At 44.7% G+C, this 22,800-nt stretch overlaps 1 protein-coding gene across 3 annotated transcripts in view; it reads left to right on the top strand.

The window, feature by feature from the left end:
• Positions 1 to 22,800, top strand: part of LOC143301877 (uncharacterized) — a 95,658-nt gene that overhangs the window by 14,074 nt on the left and 58,784 nt on the right. For all 3 annotated transcript variants that reach the window (XR_013057858.1, XM_076616295.1, XM_076616297.1), the window contains exon 2: positions 14,050 to 14,882. Coding sequence is in view for 2 of the 3 variants with exons in the window: in XM_076616295.1 (XP_076472410.1) it covers positions 14,050 to 14,882 (833 nt within the window). In the remaining variant the exon portion in view is untranslated. The remainder of the gene's footprint in view (positions 1 to 14,049; positions 14,883 to 22,800) is intronic.

Here is a 22,800-nt window from a genome sequence, read left to right as displayed (position 1 = left end):
TTCTTGGCCTGTGTGTGAAGCCTGTGTAGACTCAGTGTGTCCATTTGCAGCCTTTGCTGATTGCACGGTGTGGCCTTGTACCTGCATGTCAAAGATCTGTAACACAGTGCGCAAGGTGGCACATGTGTGTGTGCTTGTCAGTGTGGTCTGTCCAGATGTGAGAATTATAAACCTGCTCAGCACATGCTGTATAATGTGATTTATATACATACATGTACACATACATATGGAAAGAATGAGTTTTGTTTTATGTCCTGACACACATGCTGGTGATTGTAAACACACACATTATATTTATATACATATGTACACACACATACATACAGGCATGTGGATAAGTGGTTACATGCAGCACAGGTTCGTGTATGTGGGCGTGTGTGAGCATGTGCGTGAACAAGTATGCATTTGCACATGTTCACACAGGCCCACAGACACATACAGTGTGTGAATTGCAGACATGTATACATACGACTCTCGAATACATGCTCACAGACAGAAAACACCATCTCCATAGCCCACATCAGACTGTCAATTATCAATAAATTCGCCATGAACAGGATTGAGAACGGACAGGAGGAGGAAGAAAAAAATAGTTTTCCTTTTTTCCTTTTTAAAGAAAAAAATAGGATAAATTATTTATGAGGCAGAGAGAGAGAGGGGTGGGTATGGGGGCCAGAAAAAATCCAGCAATAACAAAGCAAATAACATAAATAATAAAAAAAAAAAAAGGCAGTGCAAATAACAAAAAAGGCTTAAAGTTCACACATGTGCAAATTTATTGAGATCACTTGCACGCATGCATATGTGCACATGCTCATGGTTTTCATGTATGCATGCACATGTACATATTAACACATGCACAGATATTCACACACACACATACACACTCACTCTCATATATGTGTATATGTATATGTACGTACATAAACACACACACACACAGATACAAGCAATCACTGAGTCACACACACACACACACACACACACACACACACACACACACTTTCTCTCTCTTATTTACATATGCATGCACACATGCACGCATGCATGCACACACGCACGCACACACACACAACCAAGCTCACCAGGAAACAAGGCATCGTTTGTGTGTAAATTTGCCAATGACATGATTTAGGAGGGACAAGAGGTGAAGAGGAATGGGGGAGGGGAGTTGATAAAAAAAGAGAGATAAAAAAGGGGGTGGGGGTGGTAAAAAGAAAAAAAAAAGAGGGTGTAAAGGGTGAGAGGAGTGGGGGAGTGGGGGTAGAGTTGAGGAGAAAGAAGAAAAGAGAACAAGATTTAAGAGAGCGAGAGAGATGGCGGGGGAGGGGGGTGGGGGGGGGGTGGGGGGGGAGAATGGTCAATTCATGCAAAGATAATTTACTCAAGTTCACACTTTTTGTATACATCAGTGTTTGTTGGTGTGTACCTACATTGTTTATGTCATACAGACGCATGCATGCACCCATGTGCACACACCAAAACACATGCCGCACACATACTGAAACACACACACACACCAGAATGAAGAGCGTTTATTGTTGTTGTTGTTTTTTTTAACTCGCTCAAAACAAACTAGGATGTAACAGAGGGAGCAAAGAATGGAGAAGGGCCAACTGAAATTTACAGTGAAAATATTAAAGAAGAGAAGAAATAATATAGAATATAAAAGAAGGTGGAAAAGAAAAAGTGTAAAAGAGAAGAAGAGAGAGAGGGAGAGAGAGAGAGAGAGAGAGAGTAAAAATGTAAAGGGAGAAAGAAAAAAAATAAGAGAAAAAAAATTGAAGCCCCATTAACCTTTTCCTGATCCTATGTCAGAGAGATCAGGATGGATTTGACCAACACAACACTTGTGAGCACAACCTTGAACACAAGGAGCAAGAGAACTGGTGCTCACTCACTATGCAGAATTCTACATCACAGTGATGAAAACAAACAAACAAAAAAAAAAAAAAAGAAAAAAAAAAAAGAAGAAGAGTTCTCACTTTCTGCTTAATTTCTCAAATATGTTTTGTTATGTTAAAAAAACAAAAAAAAACAAAAAGCAAAAAACAACAGCAACCCCCCCCAAAAAAAAACAGTGCAGATTTTTAATGTTCAGCAAAAATTGTCTTTTTCAAGACAACAAAGACAGTTGCGAAAACAACAATGAATTTTCACTGTGTGCAAAATATTTATCTCATCTAACATCTTCAACATGCTTGTGGAGTGATGAAGACCAGCAAAACAAATGTATGCTGTTTGCAGAATAGCTACCTTAACTCCTTAACAGGCCCATAGAGCAATTAAATGAGACTACAGCAAAACCAAGTTATCCTATGAACAAAGATATATATCCTTCAAAATTTTCAACTAGTTTGTGGTGCATTTGCTAAGCCGTTTAAGAGAGATATGTATTTGTATGCAGCATAAATTTGTATTGGTATAGTCTGTTAAGAAAAATGAAAAAAGGAGAGCAGGGGTTTTTCTGTTGAAAATGTACATGCATCCATCTTGTTGTGTTCATTAGAATCAATTCTGTCATCTGGTGCCATGTATTGAGATGTTTCTCTGCAGTGATTTCTGTCATCTGGTGCCATGTATTCAGGCGTTTCTCTGCAGTCAATTCTGTCTTCTTGTTTTGTGTAATCAGATGTTTCTCTGCTGTCATTTCTGTCCTAATGTTCTTGGCCTGTGTGTGAAGCCTGTGTAGACTCAGTGTGTCCATTTGCAGCCTTTGCTGATTGCACGGTGTGGCCTTGTACCTGCATGTCAAAGATCTGTAACACAGTGCGCAAGGTGGCACATGTGTGTGTGCTTGTCAGTGTGGTCTGTCCAGATGTGAGAATTATAAACCTGCTCAGCACATGCTGTATAATGTGATTTATATACATACATGTACACATACATATGGAAAGAATGAGTTTTGTTTTATGTCCTGACACACATGCTGGTGATTGTAAACACACACATTATATTTATATACATATGTACACACACATACATACAGGCATGTGGATAAGTGGTTACATGCAGCACAGGTTCGTGTATGTGGGCGTGTGTGAGCATGTGCGTGAACAAGTATGCATTTGCACATGTTCACACAGGCCCACAGACACATACAGTGTGTGAATTGCAGACATGTATACATACGACTCTCGAATACATGCTCACAGACAGAAAACACCATCTCCATAGCCCACATCAGACTGTCAATTATCAATAAATTCGCCATGAACAGGATTGAGAACGGACAGGAGGAGGAAGAAAAAAATAGTTTTCCTTTTTTCCTTTTTAAAGAAAAAAATAGGATAAATTATTTATGAGGCAGAGAGAGAGAGGGGTGGGTATGGGGGCCAGAAAAAATCCAGCAATAACAAAGCAAATAACATAAATAATAAAAAAAAAAAAAGGCAGTGCAAATAACAAAAAAGGCTTAAAGTTCACACATGTGCAAATTTATTGAGATCACTTGCACGCATGCATATGTGCACATGCTCATGGTTTTCATGTATGCATGCACATGTACATATTAACACATGCACAGATATTCACACACACACATACACACTCACTCTCATATATGTGTATATGTATATGTACGTACATAAACACACACACACACAGATACAAGCAATCACTGAGTCACACACACACACACACACACACACACACACACACACACTTTCTCTCTCTTATTTACATATGCATGCACACATGCACGCATGCATGCACACACGCACGCACACACACACAACCAAGCTCACCAGGAAACAAGGCATCGTTTGTGTGTAAATTTGCCAATGACATGATTTAGGAGGGACAAGAGGTGAAGAGGAATGGGGGAGGGGAGTTGATAAAAAAAGAGAGATAAAAAAGGGGGTGGGGGTGGTAAAAAGAAAAAAAAAAGAGGGTGTAAAGGGTGAGAGGAGTGGGGGAGTGGGGGTAGAGTTGAGGAGAAAGAAGAAAAGAGAACAAGATTTAAGAGAGCGAGAGAGATGGCGGGGGAGGGGGGTGGGGGGGGGGTGGGGGGGGAGAATGGTCAATTCATGCAAAGATAATTTACTCAAGTTCACACTTTTTGTATACATCAGTGTTTGTTGGTGTGTACCTACATTGTTTATGTCATACAGACGCATGCATGCACCCATGTGCACACACCAAAACACATGCCGCACACATACTGAAACACACACACACACCAGAATGAAGAGCGTTTATTGTTGTTGTTGTTTTTTAACTCGCTCAAAACAAACTAGGATGTAACAGAGGGAGCAAAGAATGGAGAAGGGCCAACTGAAATTTACAGTGAAAATATTAAAGAAGAGAAGAAATAATATAGAATATAAAAGAAGGTGGAAAAGAAAAAGTGTAAAAGAGAAGAAGAGAGAGAGGGAGAGAGAGAGAGAGAGAGAGAGAGTAAAAATGTAAAGGGAGAAAGAAAAAAAAATAAGAGAAAAAAAATTGAAGCCCCATTAACCTTTTCCTGATCCTATGTCAGAGAGATCAGGATGGATTTGACCAACACAACACTTGTGAGCACAACCTTGAACACAAGGAGCAAGAGAACTGGTGCTCACTCACTATGCAGAATTCTACATCACAGTGATGAAAACAAACAAACAAAAAAAAAAAAGAAAAGAAAAAAAAAAAGAAGAGTTCTCACTTTCTGCTTAATTTCTCAAATATGTTTTGTTATGTTAAAAAAACAAAAACAAACAAAAAGCAAAAAACAACAGCAACCCCCCCCCCAAAAAAAAACAGTGCAGATTTTTAATGTTCAGCAAAAATTGTCTTTTTCAAGACAACAAAGACAGTTGCGAAAACAACAATGAATTTTCACTGTGTGCAAAATATTTATCTCATCTTCAACATGCTTGTGGAGTGATGAAGACCAGCAAAACAAATGTATGCTGTTTGCAGAATAGCTACCTTAACTCCTTAACAGGCCCATAGAGCAATTAACTGAGACTACAGCAAAACCAAGTTATCCTATGAACAAAGATATATATCCTTCAAAATTTTCAACTAGTTTGTGGTGCATTTGCTAAGCCGTTTAAGAGAGATATGTATTTGTATGCAGCATAAATTTGTATTGGTATAGTCTGTTAAGAAAAATGAAAAAGGGAGAGCAGGGGTTTTTCTGTTGAAAATGTACATGCATCCATCTTGTTGTGTTCATTAGAATGAAGTGTTTGAAGCATTGTTCTATTTATATTTACCCTTATTTTACCAAGTGTTGTGCAGCCACTTTTGTTTGAGGTTAGGTCTACAGTAACTAAATTATCACATTGGAATAGTTCCTTAATTAGTTCATAGAATAGTTCCTTAATTAGTTCAGGTACATGTTATACAGGACTCGATATATATATACAGCATTCACTGTTTGAATCAGTCATTTCCCAATAATAGCCCGGGCTGCATGAGGTTGAGAGGGATGCTTTATCTGCCAGTGCAAATAATAATAATGATAATGGTAACATTAATAGTTTGTTGTGGGCATGTGGCATAGTGTTTCATGCCCCATACATTGAATCAGGAAAGACATTACAGTTAGTGAGTTACTGAACAGGACCAAACTGGCTGAATTACAGAGCAGCCAGGTCTGCTTTGGTGAGTGGTCTGCAGGCAGTCAGAATGTGGCAGTGTGTGGGGAAGTGAGGGTGATGAGCCTGAGAGAGCTTGGAAGATGGGGACTGTGGGAGAGGGTGTTGATATGCAGCAGTTATGTTATAAATATGGATGTGCAGATTGATGGAGAAAAGAGTTGCCGCTTTGAATGGGTTTTCCATGGGCTTTCTCATGCTGCTCTGTGCAGTTGCTGTATACAGGTCCAAAGAACAGCCTTTTTTTCTTTTTTTTTCTTTTTTTTTTTTATTTTTTTTTTTACATTGAGCTAGTGGAGAGAGTAAAGGAGGGGGGGAGAGACAGTAAAATCTGACAAAAAGTTTCTGATGACGTTACTATGCCTGGGACACACGGACATGATATTGCAATCAGGGTCTGAAACGTTTGGGTTCATTTTTTTCATACAGATCTGGTGAAAATAAACTGAAGTTATTGACTTTTAATCTAAAGATACGAACCTTACCACAGCCCACTCCTCCTCTTTGAAACCTAGACAAGGCCAACTGAAAAAAATCAGTGGGCCTTGTGTACTGACATCCAAATGATAGAAAAGGGCTGCAAGTGCGTTTGACCAATATTTCATGCGTGTAATGCGGATGAATCTTAAATACTTCGGCTGTCTCGATTTGATCAAATCTATGTATTCTACTCTGAGATCTAAATAACTGCAGACAAAAAGCGAGTTCTTATATGACCTAACGGAATCACAGGAAAAAAAATCAACAAAAACAAAAAGATCCCTCCCCGCCCCCACCCCCCACCAAAAAACAAAAACAAACAAAAACAAACCCAAACAAACAAACAAACAAAAAAACAAAAACAAAAATAAACAAAACAAACAAACCCCGAACACCAGAATTGAAGGTCTGTTTTTATTGCATGGGCTAAAGTGACCTACGAGACTGTGCATTGATTCCTTGCTTTCATTTTGTGTGTGTGTGTGTGTACTTTAGAAAAGCATTTGACTATGTATCACATCAAAGACTTATTAAAATTAGCTTCATATGGTATTACTGGAAGCATACTGAACTGGACAGAAAAGTTCTTGTCAGAAAGAACACAGGTAGTTAGAATTGGAGAAAAAATGTCAACAAATGAAAATGTTTTTAGTGGTATACAACAAGGTAGCATAGTTGGCCCAGTGCTTTTTACAATATACATAAATGACTTTTCAGAAAGTATAGAAAGCAAATGCAAAATATTTGCTGATGATACTAAACTTTACAGCAATGCACAAAATAATACTACACTACAAACGGACTACAGGACGGGACTGATAGATGAAGTCTATATTTTAACATATCAAAGTGTAAAGTAATGCACATGGGAAGAAAAAATCTAGAAAACAGATACCATATAATAGAAGACACCACACAGGACATTGAAAAATGTCAAAGTGAGAAAGACCTTGGCATATTTGTTTTTATAATAAACTATCTTTTGACATACATATACAGAATATAATAAATAAAGCCAACCAGATGATAGGAATAATTAGAACATTTACCTATTTAGATAAAGATATATTTCTTAAACTGTATAAAACATTGGTTAGATCACAAGTGGAATATGGTAATATTGTGTGGCACCCATACCTCAAGAGACAATCTATAGCTATAGAAAGGGTACAAAGAAGAGCAACAAAGTCATTAAAAGAATGCAGATCTATGAGCTATCAACAGTACTTCAATCTGCATTTATTAAAGGGAAGAAGGCTAACAGGGGATTTAACAGAAACATACATAATGTTAAATTGCTATTATGAAGTCAGTGTGAATAATATTTTTTAGAATGTCAGATTAAAAGAGTACAAGAAATTCAATGATGAAATTTTGTAAAGAGCACTGTAATACTAACCTAAGGAAAAATTCATTAGCTAATAGAATTGCGCAAATATGGAATGCACTACCAGTCGAAACTAAACTTGCACAAAATACTAGTCTGTTTAAAAAATCTCCTTGACATGAACATCATTTTAAAAGAAAAATTTATTGACTTTGATTAGTGATTTACAGAACATGTAAAACAAAATATATATGTATCCCACAAAACAAAAGGAGACCCATATTGAAGGGGACATAAAAAAGGCTGTGAGGTGTGAGGCCTAGGCAGTCAAATGCCAGTCCCTACACTACTACTACTACTAGGCCTACTAATCAAATCTGACAGATTACAAGACAAATTACAATTCCTCCCTCTTGTGAACAGAAGACATATTTCGCTCCTAGATCTAAATTACGAATGGTAATTGCAGCCAGGAAGCATTTGTCATGTCATCAGTTGACTACATTTTACACCTATTCTGTTAATTAATAAATTTCCGTACATGGTCTGCTCTGGTCTCTGCTTTAGTTGCATAAGCGACAAATACATGTGGTGGTTTATAGTTTTTGTTGGCGGATCACTTTTTTTTTTATGTTTGATTTTGCACGTCAGATCTTAGATGTTATTTAGATCTGAGAACGAAACAGTGTGTTCGCTGTGGAAAGAATCTGTCGTGTTTTGATCGATCAAAACAACATATTTTGATTTTCCTTTTTTTACCCCTTCCAGTTTTGATTATTTTCTGCTTCTCCAACTATTCAAGTCAAGTGAATATGAAACAAATAGTGTATTTCTTGGAAAACTAGGTAACATGTTACTGGAGTTGAAGCTAAAATTTGAATAGAGCTCACATTCATAAAAAACCCAAAACAAGAAAAAAACAACAACAACAAAACAAAAACAAAACAAAAAGAATGTACCATTATATATGGCTGGAATGTCAGTTGTGATTTGGTTAAGTTCTGGAATGTCATGCAAAGAGTTGGAGAAAAATCTGAAAACTTTGTTTTTCTGTTCACAAATATGAACTGACAGGCTTGCTACACAGCCTTACATACATAAGCACACTCACCCCCCCCCCCCCTCCCCTGCCCTCCTCCACCCTCCTATACACACACACACATGCGCAGGCACATACATGCACGCACACACACGTGCATGTGCATGCGCGCACACACACACAATCTCTCCCTCTCTCTCTCTCCCTATCTCTCTCACACACACATGCACGCACACGTAAACATTCACACACACACACACAAAACACATACACAATCTCTCTCTCTCTCTCTCTCTCTCTCACACACACACACACACACACACACACACAACACAGGCACAATCACACAAAATCTCTCTCTCTCTCTCTGTGTCTCACACACACACACACACACACACACACACACACACACACAGTGTAAATCTGAATTGTTTATCCACGGTAGAAGGAGGGAAAAGCACCCAGAGGGGAGGGAAGAAAAAAAAAGAAAGAAAAGAAAAGAGAAAAAAGGAAGAAAGAAATAGGAGCCAGGTTGCAAGCCATTCTGATGTTCTCCTCTTTCATGTCTGTGTATTTTTCTGTTCTCCGTTTTTTGTGTTTGATGTTTTTGTTTGTTTGTTGTTGTTTGTTGTTGTTTTTTTGTTTATAAACTGATGAAGTTTTTGGTTTCTCTCTAATTCACTGATATGTAAGAAGTAGGTTGTGTTGATTTGCATCATCAGCAAGACTGATTTTTATTTTCAAGGAAAGTTGTGATATAATACATTTTTAAAAGATTGCCTGGGTCAGTAAGACTCAGAGAGAGAGGGAGATAGCGTGTGTGTGTGTGTGTGTGTGTGTGTGTGTGTGTGTGTGTGTGTGATAACTGTATATTTGTTTTTGTGCCCATACACATGCATGTGTGTATTACATCGGTATGTTGTGATACCTATGCATATCTGCTTTGTGTGTGTGTGTGTGTGTGTGCGTTTGTGTGTGTGTGTGGAGGAAAAATAAAATCGAAAACAAAAAGTAATTGAAGTTAGTTGGCTGTTCCAAAACTTTACTTGCTTCTGCCCCTCCCCCCCTCCCCTCCCCCTCCTCAACGCTCCCACCCGACTCCCCCGGCCCCCCCTCCCCCACCTTTCGTTTTCCTCAATTCAGGGTCCCATCACCTACACACTCCCACACTACATTTCTCACGGTACTAACAGGCATAGTCACATACAGGCCTTCATGACTCCAGTGGTCTGGCCAGATGCCTAAATTCAGTAAGGGTCCACAGATAGTAAACAGCCGATCTTTTCCTATCCTGTCGATCCAATTTCTCCTATGCATTTCTCTCTTCAGGAGTGTACTAGCGAGTAGATCGATCTGAATCCTTCCTAGCTTTGTGAAAAAGGGGGAAAAAAGAAAGAAAAAAAAGGGGGGGGTGGGGGGTGGGGGCGTGGGGGGTGCTGGTGGAAGGGAGGAGGGGAATTAAAAAAAGAGAGAGAGAGAGAAAAAAAAAGAACAAGGAGAAAAAAAGAAAGAAAGAAAAAGGAAGAAATAAAAAAAAAAGAGAAAAGAAGAAAAGACCTCGGAGGTGGGATGAGAGAGGAAGGGAGGGGAGGGGGGAACAGAGAATGGGGAGGGGAGTAGACAGGGAGGGGGATTTAAAAAATGAGGTGGAGGAAGGGGAGAGAGAGAGAGGGAAAGGGGTGGAGAAGAATAGCAGTGAAGATGAAAGGTTAGAGAAGGGAGAGAGAGAGAGGGAGCCGGCTGACTGAATTAAGAAAGAAAAAAAGATTGGCTGCCTTTTTTTTCCCCCTTCTTTTTTTTTTTTTTTTTTTTCTTCTTGGCAGACTTTTAAAAAAATTTCTTTTTCTTTCTCTCTCTCTTTTTCTTTTTTAAAGCTGTTGGTGGAAAGTATTGATGTGGCTATGGAGATTAAAAAAAAAAGAAAAGAAAAAGAAAAAAGGGGGAAAAGAAAGAAAAAGAAGAAGAAAAGAAAGGTATGGGAGGTATAGAGAGAGTGGAGGGAGGTTAGGGGGAGGGAGGGAGGGAAAAAGTTAGAGTAAACTTTAAAAAAAAAAAAAAAACAGGAAAAAAAAGAAGAAAATAGAAAAGAAAAAAAAAGTGGGGAAAAAAAGTATTGATGTGGGCTTCCCTCTCTCCTTCCTCCCCCAATCCACCCCCCCTCTACCACCCTACCCCCACCACCCTACCCCACCCCCTTCCCTGTCTTTACCAAGGCTGGATTGTGGAGGGTTTATGACTGGAGTGTTTGCTCTCACCCCTCCTCCTCCTCCTCTCTCCCCCTCCTCCTCCCCTTTCCTCTCATTCCATTTGATTTTTTCCCCCTCCTTCACTTCAGTTGCGGCAGCAACACACATACAATCATAGGCTTTATTTTTTTCTCCATCATGCAACAACACACACTTCATTGGTGTTAAACGGTTGAGGCAACCTTGAATATGTGAAGCCGTTTGGCTGATTTCTTTTCTTTTTTATTTTATTTTGGAAAGTATTCCCTCCTCTCTCCCTCTCCCTCCACCCCCTCACCCCTCCCCAACCTCCGCCCCCACCCCCTCCGTTCTTTCTTTTCCATCCTGCCTTCGTCTTTATTTTTCAAACCACTGAATGAGGAGGTCTCAGTGGGAAGTTTTTGGATTGATGAAGTGATATGGACCAGTTATACAGCAGCGTGTGATTTTTGCTTTCCGTGGCTTTTTTTTCTTTGTTTTTGATATTCTGTTCCTTCTGGTTATCAGTTGTAGGGGTGTTGTGATGTGTTGGTGGATGTGACTTGCAAAGTTTGGGAGGTGTGTTGGAGTGTGACAGGTTGGGACTGCGGTTCTAGTTGTGATGAATGTGGTCCACGTTTGTTCACAATTTTCTCCTGCACGTTTTGGAGGAGTTTTCGCTACAGAGCTGTGAGGTATTGGTGGAGTAAGTGTGCACGGCATTGGATGGAGTCTACATCTTGTGTGGATAGTAACTGAAGATCAGCTGTGTTCTGTTGAAGATCAAGGATTTTTTTCTTCTATGCACTGTGTGTGACTTCTGCATTGGTATTGTGAAGGAAACCTTTTGGAGAGTGTTGTCGTAGGCTACAGTTTCTTTTCTTTGTCATGGAAGTAAAAGTCAAATATAAGATTTTTTTTTTTACTCAACTTTCTTTTTTTGTTCATTGTTGTTTGTTTATTTGACTTTTTGTTTTTCCAGGCTTTTAAAGCCACAAATGTTTACCTTTAAAAATGGGTGTAACAGATTGATCAGAATAATCTTCTGAACATTATGGGGAAAATAGGTTTCATTACCAACTAAGGGTTTCTGTTCACCTGGTTCAGTGCTGAGTGGATCTGAATGATTGTAGTAATGTGCATGTAGCAGTGTACACCAAGTAAAGGAAACAACCGCCTAATGATTTGACTAAAAAATAAAAAAAAATTGTGAATTAATGTGCAGAGCTCAGTGTTAGAATTCTGTTAATGGCCTTTTTAGTGACATCTTGTTACCTGCTGCTTCAAAGCAGAGCCCCATCTCTTACCTGGACACTGTTTGTGGGGGGGTGTATGTGGTCAGTCTGCCAGCCGGTGACTGGTTCATTTGTTATCATTTGTTAGGGAGTTCAGTGTTATTGTTCTGGCGAGTTATAGACTCATTTGACTGATGGTTTTGTTATTCAAGTGATTGGGTCGCTGATTGTGTTTTTTGTGTGCCCAATATTAGTTTATCTATTTCCATTCTCTTAGTTATTTGTTTTTAAAACATTCCATTAGACAGTTCTTGACTCATACACTCTGTTAATTATGGACTTGTATTACTAGCGTTTTGTCAGGCAGTTCGGGGGTAAGTTATTTTTGTTTTGCCTACAAGGTAATTGGGTCCTTCAGTGTCGTTCTCATGGCCAGTCATTGGCTCTTTCACTGTCGTACTGCTGGTAGATTATTGGATCACTGATTTTCTTTCTGTTTCCAAATTAATTCAATAATTGTGTTGCTGATTGTCTGTTGGCCAGTTCTTGGGTCATTATCAACGCCATTCTATCAAAGCACTAGGAATTGTCTTCGTTATCGTTCAGCTGTTCACCTGTAATTGGTTTGTATATTTTCATTCTGTTTGGTCAGTTATTGGTGTCTATTCATCCTGTTAGCCAGACACTGGGTTGTCTGTTATTACTGTGGTATTTATTGGGTCAGTGTTACATCCAGTGAGGCAGATATTTAGGGGTCATTTCTTGTCGTTCGCCAGCAGTTTGATAATATTCTTATTTATTGGATTATTGATTTCATTCAGTTACCTGGTTAGTGAGTCATTGGTTGTGATTTTGTGAGCCAGGTACAGGGTCATTGGTGGTGGTACTGTTTGTGGTGGTTGTTGGTTCAGCAAGTGCTACCCTGTCTGTGAATGACTTTGTTATTACTGTTCTGTCCACTGGTCATTCATTTAATGTTTTATTTTTATTTTCTTTTTTTATGGTTTATAGCAACTCAGAAATCACTAGCTGTTGATTTTGTTTGTTTCAGCAGCAGATGAAGTGTTATGTGTGTGGATCAGTCTGCATGCATTGACACTTCTTTGAAGCTGAAACTGAAGTGTCATTTTCTCAGGCAGTTTAGTAATTGGGGGTTGTTGGTTATCACATTGTCATTGGGTCACTGCTGGCCAGTTGTGGGTCATTCATTGACATTCTTCCTTGTCCACTGTTCTCTGTCAGCTTCATGTTTTTTTCTGTACAAACACGAACAGCACATATATTATCATATAGAGTAGTGAACCTGTTATTTTAACATTTTGAATAGTCTGTCATGACTGCAGTAGCTACAGACATTTGATTTTTTGTATCGTCCTGAAAAACCAACAATTGATAGCTGTTGAAATAGTTTTTCTTCTGTGTCATTATAGAAATAGTTCAAAATGTAAAAATTGTTTACACTGGACACACTGGTGGAGATGGAGGGACGTGGCTGGCTGACTGAATTTTTGTTTGTTCTTAAACCTGTGTCACAAACCTCTAGAACTATGACCTGTATGCTCAAACCATGGTGCTAGTTGCCACATGCCCATGTGTTGGTGGCGGTGGTATAACCAGGAACAAGCCTGCTGTCAAGAGTCACAGATCATACCTGGATGGATTATTACCCCCCTTTTTGTTAAAGACTTCAGGTGTGTGTGTGTGTGTTTGTGTGTGTGTGTCTAAACAAGCCTGTGTGTTGGTGGTAAGGGTGAAACAGGGAACAAGGCTGTCACCGTTCTAAGAGTCACAGTCCAGATCTGGATGGATTATTACCCCCCTTGTTGTTGATACTAAAGACTTACAGAGAGAGGTGTGTGGTGGCTGTGAAAAGGTGATGGCGGTGAAAGGTGATGGCGGTGAACAAGGCTGCCACCATTCTAAGAGTCAGGGTCCTGATCCAGTGTGTGGTGTGTTGAAACAGCGAACAAGGCTGCCACAAAGAGTTCCAGTCCAAAACTGGATGGATCATTACCCCCTTGGTTGTTAAAGACTTAAGACAGGTGTGTTTGTGTGTGTGTTTGTGTGTGTGTGTGTGTGTGTGTGTGTGCGTGCATGCATGATGAGAGGCGGCACTCACGATGGACAGCTATTTTGAAAACTTTAAGTTGTTTTTCACTTACTGGCTTATGTCTGCTAGCCATGGGGAGCTGGCCGACGTGCTGCCGGTGGGCACGCTTGGGGGGTCAGATCCCTCCTCCCACCCCCTGCAGCCCCCCACCACACTGCAGATCCCTCACCCGCTGCACCACCAGCCACAGCACCAGCAGTCCTCACACCACCAGCACCAACAGCAGCAGCAGCAGAAGCAGCATCCAGGGCAGTCCACAGGTGGTGGTGGTGGTGGCGGGGGAGGGGGAGGAGGGGGCCTGGGGCAGCCCCAGCATGAGCCCATCTCCCCCCACCACCCCCCGCACCAGCCCTCCCCGCACGGCCCCCCACCCCCCCACCATCCCCACCAGCAGCCCACCATCTCCCCCCACAACCCCCACGGCCTGCCCCCGGCCGCCATCTCCCCCCACACTGGTGGCGGCAACACCAACAATCCCAACAACACCAACCCCCACGGCGGGCCCCACCCCCAGGCCATCTCCCCCCACCCCCACCACCCCCTCCACCCCCTCCACCCCACCACGGCCCAGCTTCAGCAGCAGGCCTTGCAGAGCCTGGCCGCCGCCCATGGCCTTCCCCCTCCATCCTCCTCCGCCGCCTCCTCAGCCTCCTCCTCGGGGGGCTCTCTGGGGGGGCTGCACTCCCAGGGGGTGAACACATCAGACATGGGGGGCCTGGACATCGCCTCATCGTCGCAGCGGTCCCACCTGTGCCCCACCTGCCTGAAGGGTTTCCGCACCAAGGGGCAGCTGACGCAGCACTCCCTGGTGCACACCAACATCCGCAAGCATGTCTGCATCTACTGCGACCGCGCCTTCAAGCAGCTCAGCCACCTCCAGCAGCACACCCGCATCCACACAGGTGAGGGGAGGTGTGTGTGTGAGAGAGAGAGTGTGTGGGGGAGTGAGTGGGAGCAGGGGGTGGGGTGTGGGGGTGTTGGAAGGGAGGGAGGAGGTGGTGCTGTGTGGTTTGGAAAGGGACAGGGGGTTGGCCCACTGGCTGCAAAAAAAAAAAAAAAAAGGAAAGAAAAAGAATGGAATAATAGAACACCAACAACAACAACAAAAGAATGAAATAATAGAATACCACCAACAACAACAAAAAAGAAAAAGAAAAAAAAGAATACCAATGAAAAAAGAAAAGAAAAAGAATAGAATAATAGAGTACCAACAACAACAAAAATATAGAAAAAAAAAAGAATACCAACAACAACAAAAAAACGAAAAAGAAAAAAAAGAGAAGAAAATGATAGAATACCAACAGCAACAACAACAACAAAAAAAACAAAAAAAAAGAAGAAAGAGAAAGGATAGAATGATATAATAATAACTACAACAACAACAACAACCAAAAGTAAAATAATAGAACTCCAACTGAAAAAAGAAGAAGAATGAAATGAAGTAATAGAATACCAACAGCAAAACAAGCATTTGCTGTCATATACTGTACCATGTCAAACTGATGCAAACTAGGCCTATGGTTTGCTCTGTTTGGCCAAATTTCGCGCGGCTAACAGTAAAAAGACGCCCCTCTTAGTCTGGCCCGCTCTTAGCCAATCAAACGCCTCTAACAGCTATAAGCACTGAATCTTTCCTTTGGCCAAGGCTCTCCATGCCATCTTGTCAGGTTTTCGCTCTGTCTCGTCTAACGCTTTTTTTTGCTATTAAGCGTGTTCATTTGGCCTTATTTTGTTGTATGCGGCTTGCCTGTATATTGTTCTTACATTCTGTGTACTCGTTTCGACTCGGCCCCCTCGATTCGTTTGTATTTTTCTACCTCTGAGTCGATCCTGTCTTTCCTTTCTCTGTTGGGGATCGAATTGTTCGCTGGGTGCCTATGCGCGGTACCATGCCTCGTACGGCATCCTACGAAGGCAGGGATCATGATGCTGGGAGAGATAATCGGCAAGAGACTCTCCCAGGCCTGGAGCTCATGATTTCTCCCGATAGGGTCCGCGGCGATGCGTCTGCAGACGCAGATCGCGGAGGGGACGCTCGTTCCAATAAAACGGTCATGAAGGGGACCGGGGGGAAAGGGATACGAGCGTCGCCTCCCGAGGTGTCCCAGCGCGAGGCAGGTGGAGGGGGGAGTAGCATGTCCTCTCTTGGTGGTGGGGACTCACGGCTGGGTGCGGACTCCCAAGGGGAGGCCGCCCCCCGCCGTTCCCCGGGTCCCCACACGGAGACGGCCCTCAGGGGCCCCAGCGCTGTTCCCCCTCCTCCCTTCTCGGTCGACCCCCCTCCCCCACCTCCTTCTGGGGGAGAAAAACATTTGGTTTCGGGGGGGGGGGGGGGGGGGACCTCCACTTTGCCCACCCCGGGCCAAGCCACCCCAGTCTCCCCACGGGAGGGGATATGGGGCGCGTGGCAACCAGGTCTTCCCGCTATCCGGCCGGTCTCCCCTGCTGGGGGAGTCCTGCGCGTGTCAGGCGGTTCCGGGCAGTCAGACCACCGGCCTTTCGGCGTGTCTGACACCCAAGTCGGACCTGACCTCCCTCCGACTTGGCCAGGTTTTTCCCTTCAGCGAGGTCAAGGCGCCAGTGACCCTTGGGGCTGGGGTCACGGGATGGCTGGTGCCCACGGGTGGTACCCCCCATTCTACCCGTACTGGGGTGCACCTATGGTGCATGCTGGGTTACCGGGAGGACCAGGGACCAACCCCTGGTTCGCTCCCCACCGGACCCAACCCAGCACAGACCACAGAGTGACACACACAGCCCCGACAAGAGGGATTGACTCCTCATTGGGCAGGTCGAGCTCCTCGACCAATATTAACACTACAGCCTCTAATTGGTCCTCTGTCAACACGCAGGTGACCTCCACGGTCACTACGGCTTCCTTTTCAGGACCGACGGCAGCTGAGGGGCCCCGCTCAGCCCGTGGGAGCCTGCCGTTCCCACCTACCCAGCCCTCGGTCCTAAAAGGAGATGAGTGGGTGTTCGTCCCCTCACAGCACTCGTGGGTCCCTCTGGCGTCCAGGGACGCCCTGTCTGAGAAGGTGTGGCACCCACCATCCCAAGCATGGTTGGACCTACGGTCCACACACTCCCCACCCTCTTCAGGTGTCAAGGACATAACAGCGGAGACCAGGGTCCCTGCTCGGGATCGCCCCAGCTCATCCCGCTGGGCTGACCACAGCCCACAGGACGCCTCCGTGGGTACATCCACTTGGGATGGCATGCAGCAGGGGATGGACTGTGAACAAGAGGGACAGCCCCTGTCTTCGGATGAGGACGAACAAGCAGATGAGCACTCTTCGCCCCCATCCCAGGGCGACAGATGGAGCCCACGCCTCCCTAGGGACCAGCCTGAACCAAACTCGGACTTTTGCCGAGCTCGAACTGACCCTCCCCAATAGGGTCACGCATGCCGAATCAGTCCCTCAGGCAACTTTGTCGCCCTTAACCCTCCTTCGGTCAGGTGACTCTAACTCCAGAACCACAAGGCGACTCAGAGTGCCAGAAATGTCTTAGGAGTGGCTTAATAAGCCAGCCTGCACCGTCAGGGGTGCTGCTTCCATCCCTCCTCCAGGCAGGGAGTCCCTCTCTGCCCCGGGCGCTTTTGCCCCAGGCAAGTTCCTTAAAGATCCCTCCAAGGGAGGAGTGTGGTCCTGGTACACACAGGACCACCCTGCCTACAGGGAAGCAGAGCCCTCCGCGCAGGACAGGATGTTGGTTTCACAGCGCACCACCTTCCCCACCTCAGCTACTTTTTCCTTTAAGACATTAGCAGAGTGGGACAAACTGGCCCGCCGCTGCCTCCTCGAGGTTTCCACGGCTTATACCTTCTTTGACGTGTTCCTCCACAGAGCCAATGAGCTGTGGGAACAACGTCCAGTTCATCAGGACACGGAGTCTCCTTCCTCTGTCCCGCCTGGCCTCTTTTCAGACCCGAGGTTAAACACTTTTGGCAATCGGGTAGCGTCTGGTCTCACGGCAGCTGCAGACGCAGCTACCAGCCTTCACTTCAATACTGTGCTAGCGCGGCGTGATGCCGTTCTCCGCCTCTCTAACATTCCAGTAGAGGAGAGGGCTGCCCTGCGGTCCATCCCAGCACAGCAGCACTCCCTATTCGGCCAGTATGCGCCGCATTTTGTCAGCCACAGGGCAGAGACAAACAGGGAGGTGGCCTCATATTTAGCCCACTCCTCCCAGGGGCGCCAGGGTTCTATGCCATTGAAGAGACCCGCCACCAGGGCTCCTCCATATACCTCGCCTCCTAAGTCAAAGCGGCGTGCGCAGAATCAGCGGCAGAGGAACAAACCACCTCATGTCCGTCCAAGCCGTCCGGCCATGCCCAAGGCCAGAAGGCAGCACCCCCAATGACTGGGCCCCGATTCAGCACCGCCAGTCGTTCAGCCCCTCCAAGTAGGAAACTTGTCCCGGCATGCTCATCAGTGGCGTGCTCTGGGACTCAACGACTGGATTGTATCGGTGCTAGAGTCGGGGTACATGCTCCCTTGGGTGGGGGACCGCCCCCCTCTAAGATCCACTCCTCCTCATGTGCCCAGCTCGATGGAGCAGGAGAGCGTCTTAGAGAAAGAGATATCGCACCTACTCCTCATAGGGGCGATATCTCAACTCTCGGACCCGGGCCCCGGTTTTTATGGCCGGTTGTTCGTGATTCCAAAGGTCTCAGGAGGGTGGAGACCAGTCCTGGACTTGTCCCCCCTCAACAGATTCCTCCCCAAAATGAAATTCAAGATGGACACACAGGCACAGATTCGGGAGACCATGCAACGGGGCGATTGGGCGACGTCCATCGATCTGAAAGATGCTTATTTCCATATCCTCATCCACCCGGCATCCCGCCGGTACCTGAGGTTCGTGTGGAGGGACAAGGTGTTCCAGTTCTCGGTCCTCCCATTTGGTCTGTCCCTTGCCCCTTTCCTGTTTACCAAGGTGGTGCGGGAATTGGTGTCAATCGTCCGGTCACAGGCCCTGTGCCAGAGTCATACAGCCAGACTTCTAGACTTGTGCTCCCAACTGGGCTTCATCACGAACCAGGAGAAATGCGATTTGTCCCCGAGCCAGTCCTTCGACTTCTTAGGGATGAGATTCGACACGCTGTCCATGATAGTCTCTCCGATGCCAGATCGGTGGGACCGTCTGGCAGGCCTCCTCAACCAATTGCGCCATTCCTCCCAAGCAACAGAGCGGACACTGTCTTCCCTCCTGGGCATGATGGAGTCCATGGCACCTCTCATCCCTCTGGGCAGGGTTCTCAAGCGCCCTCTTCAGAGAGCACTCAGGCTACGGTGGTCCCAGAGCACTCAGCCATGGGATACCCTGATATGTCTGGGCGAGTGGTTCCTCGAGGTGACGTCAGAGTGGTTAACCACCCCTCTTCTGACACAGGGGCTGCCCATAGCCCCACCTACTCTTCAGGTGGCACTATTCACAGACGCCTCCTCCCTGGGCTGGGGAGCCCACATGGACTCACTCCATGCAGCAGGGACTTGGTCCCCGGAGGAGCGCCTATGCCACATCAATGTTCTGGAACTGGAGGCAGTTCGCAGGGCTCTCCAGCACTTCATGGGGGAGGCCATCGGCAAGACCATCCGCTTGTTCACGGACAATACAACAGTCGCATGTTACGTGAACAAAGGTGGGGGGAGCGCACTCGGCAGACCTCTCTCTGCGGACCGAGGCTCTCCTCCGTTGGTGCCACAGCAAGGGCATTGCACTTTCAGCGAGACACATAGCAGGGAAAGACAACATTTTGGCAGATGCTCTCAGCAGGTCCAAGAGTGTCATACACAAAGAGTGGACCCTGGACAAGGACACCCTGCAAGGGGTGTGGGAACAGTGGTTCCGGCCGATGGTGGACCTGTTTGCGACAAGGTTCAGCAAGAGACTTCCCACTTACGTCTCTCCGGTCGCCGACCCAGAAGCATGGGCAGTGGATGCTCTCTCTCTAGACTGGAGCAGTCTGATTGCCTACGCGTTTCCTCCCTTTCCAATCCTGTCCAAGGTGATACGGAAAGCCAGGTTGGAACGCCCGCAGCTGATCCTCATTGCGCCAAAATGGCCAGCCCAGCCCTTGTTTCCGGTCCTTCAGTCCCTGACACATTGTCCACCCCTGGAACTGGAAACCAAACATCATCTGCTGAGGCAGCCTCGTTCGGGCATTCCTCACTCCAACCCTCAAATGCTCCACCTGCACGCGTGGCTGCTGTGCGGTCGGAACTGTCATCATCACCATTGAAGTCTTCCACCCCTCGGTCAGCCTCTGTGTCGGCCGCGCTGACCAAGGGGGGTGCCTCCTCCGACCTCCTCTCCATAGTCTCCAAAGCCAGGAGGGAGGGAACAGAGACTTTGTATGACTTTCGCTGGAAGAAATGGCTGCGTTGGTGTGCAGCTCAGAACATTCCCCCTACTAACGCTACGAGCATGCAGCTGGCCAACTTTCTGGCTCACTGCTCCTCGGTTCTCAGCCTGTCTGCTAGTTCTGTGAGAGGGTACAGGTCCGCCATCTGTACCACTATCAAACAGCTAGGTGGTCCCGCTTTGGAAGCTGATTTCCTGCTCAGAGAGGTGGCTAGGGGCGCCTCTCTGAAGGAAGCTAGGAATCCCAGAAGAGTGCCCCTCTGGGACTTGTTCCTGGTGCTGGATTTCATTCGAAAACAGCCCTTTGAGCCATTGCGGACTATTCCTTTTGACCTGCTCACTCTCAAGACCACTTTCCTTCTGTTGCTGGCCACTGGCCTTCGTAGAAGTGAGATTCATGGTCTTAGTGGTATGCCACAAGATCTAGCATTCCACAGAGATGGTTCCATCACTCTTCGTTTCCTTCCAGAGTTTCTGGCTAAGAACCAAGACCCCGAGGTCCCTTCCCCCTCTCTGATATTCTTGCCCAAGATGATGAAGATAGGCATCTCTGCCCCGTTCGGTGTCTCAAATACTATTGGGATAGGTCTCGCCATAGGCGTTCTTCTCAGAGGCGCCTTCTCATCTCCCTCAATGAGAATTACAAGAAAGACATTGCTGCAGGCACCATTTCCCGCTGGGTTTCCCAAGTCATTCGTACAGCCTACTCTCATGCACAGAAGGATATCAGTTGTCTTAATCCCAGAACACACGAAGTGCGGGCCATAGCTACTTCGGCTGCTTGAAGGTACCGCAAAGAATCCAACATTTTATCCTCACAGTGCTTTGCGCACGAGTCACAGATTGATGTTGGGCTTTCATTGTGGAACAAAAACCGCATCAAAGATTGTGTAACTCTTGTTCAATTCTCAGTGCACTCACATTTGTTTGGGATTCACATTATTATCCCTGACAGTTTACAGAGATAGTGAAAGTGTTAAAAAGGCATGACCGTCAACAATTTCACTTCATAGAAATTATTATGAATGATGCTACGTTGCCAGACGGTAGACAGGCAAATGGAGAGTTATGTCCCTTTTTGCAGCCAGTGTTTGCCCTTCCCTTTCCCTGTTGTTGATTGGTCGGTGTTGTCGTGTTTGCTGTGTTTCCTTCCAACAGGGGTACAAAGACAAAAAACAAGAAGGCGCTATCGCAGAGTCAGTTAGGCTTTGGATTTCTAATGTAGTGTTCATCAGTGATCAGGGTGTGAGGTTCCATTTAGTGTTGTACAGGGGAGATGTGGGTAAAGTGGTGTGGTGAAGAAAGCCATCCCTCCTGCAGGAGGAAACGATTACAGAACACTAGGATGGAACAAACCTCTGTAAACTGATTGGTCAAAAGTAATCGTATTTTTATTCAGTATCAAATTTCAGAGCTGTCTGTCATTTAGCAAAATAAATAAATGAATGAATGAAAATGAAATATATAAATAAATGAATACAAAAAAAGAAAAAGAAAAAAGGATGGATACATTAAAAAACAAAAAAAGGATAAACAATTTTGGGATGACTGTTTTGTGCTCCAGAAATGTGTTTATAAAGCACACTTCCTGTCTGGTTGTCATAAACCATTATCATAGATCAGGGTAAGTTTTTATTGTGGTTGAAATGGACAAGAATCAAATATCCTTGGAGCACAAAATGTTACTTTTTTTTCTTTTGCTTTGTTTTTTGTAATATATTATATATATATATATATATATATATATATATATATATATATATATATATATATATATAATCTTTTGCCAACAGGCTAACTTTTATTATTTATTTATTTATTTTTTGTTGGGGGCAAGGGTATGGTAGTGGGATATTTGCTGAAATCACACACACACACACACACACACACACACACACACACACACACACACACAAATCCCCACTTGTACAATCCTGAAAATGTGGCTATTGCCTATCTGGTTTACACAGTCTTTTCATTTTACTCCGTTTAAGGACAGTGTTTGTATGTGGTTGACAGCCTTTCCATTTCACTCCATTTAAGGACAGTGTCTCCGTATCTGGTTGACAGTCTTTCCATTTCACTCCATTTAAGGACAGCGTCTATCTGGTTGACAGCCTTTCCATTTGACTCCATTTAAGGACAGTGTCTCTGTCTGGTTGACAGCCTTTCATTTCACTCCATTTAAGGACAGTGTTTCTGTCTGGTTGACAGCCTTTCATTTCACTCCATTTAAGGACAGCATCTATCTGGTTGACAGCTTTTCCATTTCACTCCATTTAAGGACAATGTCTCCGTATCTAGTTGACAGCCTCTCCATTTCACTCCATTTAAGGACAGTGTGTCTGTTTGAAAGCATTTCTATTTCACTCCATTTAAGGACAGTGTCTCAGTGTCTGGTTGACAGCCTTTCCATTTCACTCCTTTTTAGGACAGCATCTCTTTCTGGTT

This window comes from Babylonia areolata, chromosome 28, assembly GCF_041734735.1.
Source record: "Babylonia areolata isolate BAREFJ2019XMU chromosome 28, ASM4173473v1, whole genome shotgun sequence".
Lineage (NCBI taxonomy): Eukaryota > Metazoa > Mollusca > Gastropoda > Neogastropoda > Buccinidae > Babylonia > Babylonia areolata.
Note: the sequence above shows the minus strand (reverse complement) of the source record. Positions and strands in the feature narration are given on the sequence as shown.